Consider the following 6,930-nt stretch of genomic DNA (forward strand, 5'->3'; position numbering starts at 1 on the left):
TTTAATGGTCTTTGAAATAACTTCCTTTCAAATGTATAAATCTGAGGATAATGAAATTACCTACTTTATTTCTTTTGTAAATAATCATAAAGTATAATTCTATATAACTCCTGAATCTAGTAATTCTAAATGAGTAAACTCAAGTCTGTTAGTCAATTAATTTCTTTTAAAGATTGGCATTTCCTATCACAAGTACACATGTATCCAACCACTTCCCATTATATATTCTGCAAGGCTGGATCATATGACATTACTCTCATATCTACAAAATGGAAATTACACAGTTTGGTCTCATGTTGTTATGAGATATGCTCATACCCACCATAGAACAAAGTATGTGTATTTGAACTCGACAGAATTTCAGATTCAGGAAGTTCTAGGTTTTGTTTTTGTTTTTGTTTTTGTTTTTTTAGATTATTTATTTATTTATTTGACAGAGAGAGAGAGAGAGAGCACAAGTAGGCAGAGAGGCAGAGGGAGTGGGTGGGAGAGGGAGGCCCCCCTGCGGAGCAGAGAGCCCGATGCGGGGCTCCATCCCAGAACCTGAGATCATGACCTGAGTGGAAAGCAGAGGCCTAACCCACTGAGCTACTCAGGCGCCCCAGGAAGTCTTAATACTTGTGTAGGTGCCCCTGGCCTTAATACTTGTGTAGCTGCTCAATGGCTTTTCACTGACAAAACTTTACCTTGTTTCCTCTAAAAATCTTTATGCTCTGTTTTCTTCTCTGTTCCCTTCTATTTCTCCAGTCATAGTTTCCATCCCTTCAATGAAGGGAAGGGCAGGAACAAAGCAATCTTGCCAAGCAGATTTCTACTTATGTCAAATCTGGATTTTACAACTATTTCACATTTGAAAGGATGTTACATTCGAAAGCATGTGCTTGTATTATAAACATCTGTATTATTCAGCATATCAGCTTGGGAGCAGTAGACTTGGGAGAAATGTTAGGCTTTGCAGATAGTCCACAAGCATGGAGAGGCTATAAACCAGAAGGTATGATTGAGGTAGATATTCTAGGTGGGAGAAGAGGACATCTCTAATGTTGAAGAAACACAGTGGGGCGAGGCGAGCTGCCCAAGCACGTACTACTTATGGCCCTATCGATCAACTTCACAAAATACACCTCGATTATTGTTGACATTCAATTTTTTAATTGAGCAATATTCATAAATGTATGTGAAACTTGATTTTCCATATTAAGGAATAATTAATCATTAATAATAAGTACTCATTTAAGTTTTGCTGGAATTAGTTTCACCCCACAAAATGGCAAATATCTACACTTTGCCATTTTTCCGTCTAGGTTAGTTTCTAACATTGTTGTGTGAATCTTTACTTGAGTTGAAGTTTTCTGAAATTTTTTTCCTGAATCACTGAAATTGTAGGGGAAAAGGCTAGGAAACTAAACATTTTTCTAGGTATAAGCAGAGTGGAGTTGAAGGGTGAGATTTTGAAGGATTAGCAAAAAAATGTATGCTATGCTAGTGGGTTTGTGTATAATAATGAGCTATCTCAGATCAACAAAAAGACGAATATATCCAAATCACCAAAAAAGAAAAAAAAATGGGGTAGAAGTATCTCAAAAGAGACTAAGAAAAATTATTTTAAAATATTTAAATGACATCGAAAACTTGATCCAGTTTTAATACCTAATACTCTACTGGTCAGTTCAAAGGAGAATAACACTCAAATTCTATTAAAAAATCAGAAGCAAATCTTTATTTTTATTTAAATTATTAAAAAAAAAACAACTTTTGGGGGCTCCTGGATGGCTCAGTGGGTTAAGCCTCTGCCTTCAGCTCAGGTCATGGTCTCAGGGTTCTGGGATTGAGTCCCGCATCGGGCTCTCTGCTCAGCGGGGAGCCTGCTTCCTCCTCTCTCTCTCTCTCTCTGCTTGCCTCTCTGCCTACTTGTGATCTCTCTCTGTCAAATAAATAAAATCTTAAAAAAAAAATTGTGGACAAAGGAAGCTACTGTGGGAATGGGAATTCTTTGAGGAATGAGCAAGGTAGTATGTATGGCACATAGTAGGTGCTCGCGATAGCAGGTACATAATGAGTGATCAGTACATGTCTACAGACACCTGGATGGCTCAGTCAGTTAAGCATCCAACTTCTGGTTTTGGCTTGGGTCATGATCTCGAGGTCCTGGGATTGAGCCCTAGGACAGGCTCTGTGCTCAGCATGGAGTCGGCTTCAGATTCTCTGATCCCTTACTGTCCTGTTCATGCTCTCTTCCTGTTCATGCTCTCTCTCTCTCAACTAAATAAATAAAATCTTTAAAAAGTAACAAACATCTATTTTTAAACATAAATTCAAAACATGAGAATAGGATCTGAGTAGAGAGAGAGGGAGGAGAACAAATTAACATTACTCATATTAAACTTACTCCTTTCAGCATAAAAGCCTCAACAAGACGTTTCCATGGATGACAGCAAGACAGTCAAACATTCCTCAACACACACACACACACACACACATTCACAAAACCACTGTGTATTTATAGTTCTCTATGTGTACCTTGCAAGTGATATTTACATGTTTGCCAGTGGATGTAAATACAAGATTGTGAAACATCTTCAAAGTATGCTGCACTTGAACAGGTAATATAATGAGGTGGTTCAAAGCTCAGATCATATAGAACCATAACTCAATTGCACCATTAGGTGGCTTGTGACCTTAAACAGCTGACCTCTGGGCAATTGTGAATGTCTTCCTTATGCCTGAGAAACATGGTTGAGTCACTGTTTGAGGACAGTTCCTAGCACATAAAAAGCACTCCCTATATAGTAGATATTATATATTAATCCAATATAGTAGATATTATAATTAATCCATAAGCTTATATTTTCCAGAAGAGATGTAAGGAAAATTAGCTAAAGCCATACATTATTTTAAGTTGGGAAAATGCAACTAAAAATAAATAAATAAAACCAGAAAAACAGAAACGCATTCTGTAGGTATGGTTTGCATTCTCTTAGGAGCCCAAGTTTGACTTGAGGAATTCTGTGAGTCCAAGTACAGAAAATCATGTTCATCATCATTTGAGTACTGCAAATGTGAGTTGTTTTGTTTGTTTGTTGTTGTTGTTTTTTTGTTTGTTTTTCTTTAGAGAAACACACCTGTTCCTATCTGCTCCGGGTGCTGAGAGCCAGATGTCTGCTGTGAATTCACATAAAGAATTCATTGTATAGTGTGCTGCCAAATAACACTTGAGAATTTTTCAGTAAATACACCTTTAAGTTTCTAAAAGCTCTTTTCAGTAATGCCCACTGATGTAAGCTGGTGGCATAGCTTGAAGGAAGTTAGTAAAAATGCCTCAACAGAGTCTCTACCAATGTGTTTAAAAATATGTTTTCTTGGGGCACCTGGGTGGCTGAGTTAGTTAAGCCCCCAACCTTTGGTTTTGCCTTGGTCATGATCTTGGGGTTCAGGCCCTGCACCAGACTCTGCATTCAGCCCAGAGTCTGCTTGATAGTCTCTTTCTCTCCCTCTACATGCCCCCGTGCATTTGCATGCTCTCTCTCTCACTCAAATAATAAAAAAAAAATCTTTAAAAATAGATAACATGTTTTCTGAAAACCTGGATCAACCCAGAGATAAAATTTAAAGTATCTAAATGGAAGGACAATAAAGTTTAGACCAACCCCTTTTTGAATGCCCTCCATACCCTAGCTTCGGGGAACATCTCCTCTCCCACTCCCAATATAATTGATTTAAGTGAATTTGAGAGAATATTTCTCTTGATAATCATTTGTAATATATTTAAGTTAATATCCATTTAATTTTTAGTAAAGAAATACACTTAATCACCCATAATTTCAGTCTTTTGTTCTATAATGTACCAGGGATGAAAGAAGGCAGTAGGATATACCAGTGACAGATTTACATAAACCTCATTCACAACAGAAATGCCCCAAAAGGGAAACAAGCAAACAAATAAGTAAAAGGATTGAAAAAACAAAACAAAACAAAACAGAGTTTATAGTTCCCAGCTACTTTGAGGGAGGGGCTTGTCTCTTACCTTTTCTCATCCTCAGAAGTGAGGATCTGCCAAGTGTTTTCATATCAACCCAGCAGTAGAAGCACCAGCAGTTGGCATCAACACTAAGCAAAATCAGCTTGAAAACCCTCAGCGACCTGGAGATGTCTCTGGCGCGTGTATCCGCAATGACTCAGAGTGATCTGGGTGACAGATGGCATCACTCAAAGCAAGCAGTTCAGTCACCAAACTGATCTTTGGTTCATCTTAATTATATGCCTTTGACCAAAACCCGCCTACCAGACCAACAAATGAAAAATGCCATTGGGTGATTCGAGCCTTGGGGACCTCCTTCACCATGGTGACATGTCTAATGTGACAAAAACAGCAGAATGGGAGCCCTAGTGATAGCAGAGTTAGGATATGAAGTCCAGATCCTAATGGCTCTATAATCATGACAATGTTACTTATGAAAACCAAAGATTTATTTAAAAAAAATTTTTTTTGTTTTGTTTTTATGTGAGTCATTTGAATTTATGGTTTCATCTGGCCCAAGAACAGGCCATTGGGGGCCTCAAACGAGCTTTTCAAAAATCACCGGACATGTAAATTTGAATGTTCCCAAGCCCCAGGCCCTTCCACAACCCCTCAGTTCCTGCCAGGAGCTCCCAAGTGAAAATGTGTCCCCACGCGGGTCTCTCCACGGTGGCTCTGCTTCTCCAGGGACTGCGGTTCTGACGCTAACGGCCAGGCCGGCTGGGCACGAGGGCCTCCACGGGCTGCCGTCACAAGATCGCACAGCACGAGTTCTGTTTCCGAGCTGTCTTGTAGAAGGCTTTGGACTGCGTTCCCAGCACCTCGGACTTGGACACCAAGTCATCCAGCCGCTCCCCTCGCTCCAGAAGAGACTCCATGGTGTTGTGCAGAATGATCTTGGTCTCATCCAGCTCAGCCTGCACTTTAGTCATGGGGTCGGCTTCTCGCGGGTTCTGGTACCGACTCAGGTAGTCGTCCAGGGCCGTGTAGTGGATGCTAGCAGGGGATCCGACTGGCCACTCTATCCTGTCCACGTGTTTGGAGAATTCGTCCAGTACCTTCTCCAGCAAGGTAAAGGCCACCCGGGATGGATACTCGCTGTCAGCGATGACCACTCCTGCGAGATTGTCGTTTCGTACATAGACGTGGCACAGGTATTCTTGTTCTTTGACAGAAGCTCTGCTGCCTTTCGCCGAGCGCTCCACGATCCGCTGACTCGTGAAGGTCGTGAATTCCTGAACGCTGGACCTCTGGAAGAAGCTGAAGGAGGACACGTCGTACGCGGCTTTGAGCAGCACCACCTTGTGCTCGCCTTTGTACAGGACGCTGAGGCTGTACAGCTTCATGGTGCCGCGCCTCCGGGCAGCCCGCCCGCCCGCCCGCCCGCGGGACCGCCTCGCAGGGAGCAGCGCAGCCACCGCCCCTGGGGACCACCGCAGGTTGCTGACGGGTCGGACGCCGGCTTCCCCGCCTGGCCCGAGGCCGACTTCCGGTTCTGGTCCTAAAAATTTTTTTAAATTAAAAAACACCTCACCTTCCAAGGAATTCATATCAATCTTCTAAAGCTGTAATCCCTTTATTTAGAGCATCATTATTGTCTTAGGTACTTAGTCACTAGGAATCATGTTTAATTCTTTCCTTTCTTTTCCTCTCTGGTCAATAACAAAAATCATATTTATTATCCATCCAAATTACCTCTTCGATCTCTCCCCATTTTTTCCATGCCTGTGTGCACTGGCTTAGGTGAGGCTCTTACAAATTTTCACCCAGAGGTCTCCCCTACCTTCACTGTCTTGCTCTCCAATCTGTCCTCCTGAATGTAGCCAGAACCCATTTCCTGAAACACTGAAGGATATGGCAGTTATCTATCGATCTATCTACCTACCTACCCATGTATGCTTGGTGTGTTCTAACACGTGGGTTGACATGAAAGCCCATGTATGGAAATGCTCTCCAAGATGCTAATTTTGTCGCTAAAATAAATGAAAGGTGATTCCATCCTCGAATTTGCCTGAGTTTTGAAGGGGAGGCTACATCTTTTCAGGCCTCTTCTTCCCTTCCTTGATGCCTCTTCACACAGTTCACGAGCCTCACTGTGCTCGCTCCACACAAAATTGTTCCTGCGCTCTGACATTATTCTCGCTTTTCCATACTTTTGCGCATTTCAGAGCACTTGGACCATTTTAGTTCTAGTAAATTCCCATTCATCATTTAAAACTGCTTGTGTGTTTGCTGCTCCGAAGGTTTTTTAAAAGCCTTTTGTACATAAGTTTAACCTGCGCATATGGCATAACCGTGTTCCAAGTATCATTTAAAGAATTTAGGTATATTATTTAATTCTGTTCTCCCATAACTCCATCTAGCAGGTATTCCTAAAGTCTCCATTTTATAAATAAGATGTACATCAAGTAGGCCCAGATTTGAATGTTGCAGTCAGTTCTGGGGTCCAGTTTCTTAAAAACTATACCGAATCCTTATTCTCTAAAACCTTGTGATACTTGGGGCTTCTTCAAAGTCGGTATTTGACATAATTATTTCCTGTTCCGTCTGTTCACACAGAGAGAATTTGAACTGATAGAAAAGACAAAGTATTGCTCATGTTTTATATTTAGCAGCCGAAAGAATCAATGTTATTTTGAAGTGCCAAGTGAATGGAGAATGGATTCCAGAAAGTCTTTAGCTCCTTTTGGAGAACAAAGTTCCTTAAACAATAAGATGATCTTTGAAATTGGCTTACATTCTTATGCCATCAGTAGTTTTTGATAGTTTGTTAATCTAGAAGGTAGGGGCCTGGAGAGGATTTTTGGATCGTTTGAGACATGAGTTTATTTAAACTGCATTGAATCTTGTACAACAGAGCCATAGAGCCTTAGGACTAGAAAGAATATTGTCTTCCCTAATGTTCTTATCTG

At 41.0% G+C, this 6,930-nt stretch overlaps 1 protein-coding gene across 1 annotated transcript; it reads right to left on the reverse strand.

Annotated features, from left to right (window-relative positions):
* Window positions 1-4,480: 4,480 nt before the first annotated feature.
* Window positions 4,481-5,531, reverse strand: LOC131807358 (synaptobrevin homolog YKT6-like). The gene has a single exon (XM_059132613.1). It carries the CDS (start codon window positions 5,362-5,364, stop codon window positions 4,768-4,770), a length of 597 nt encoding a protein of 198 aa, XP_058988596.1. The 5' UTR covers window positions 5,365-5,531; the 3' UTR covers window positions 4,481-4,767.
* Between the last annotated feature and the right edge of the window lie 1,399 nt (window positions 5,532-6,930).

The sequence above is a fragment of the Mustela lutreola genome, chromosome 9, assembly GCF_030435805.1.
Source record: "Mustela lutreola isolate mMusLut2 chromosome 9, mMusLut2.pri, whole genome shotgun sequence".
Taxonomy (NCBI): Eukaryota; Metazoa; Chordata; class Mammalia; order Carnivora; family Mustelidae; genus Mustela; species Mustela lutreola.

Coding starts and splice junctions, on each gene's coding strand:
- LOC131807358 (XM_059132613.1), bottom strand. CDS start 5,364: ATGAAGCTGTACAGCCTCAGCGTCCTGTACAAAGGCGAGCACAAGGTG.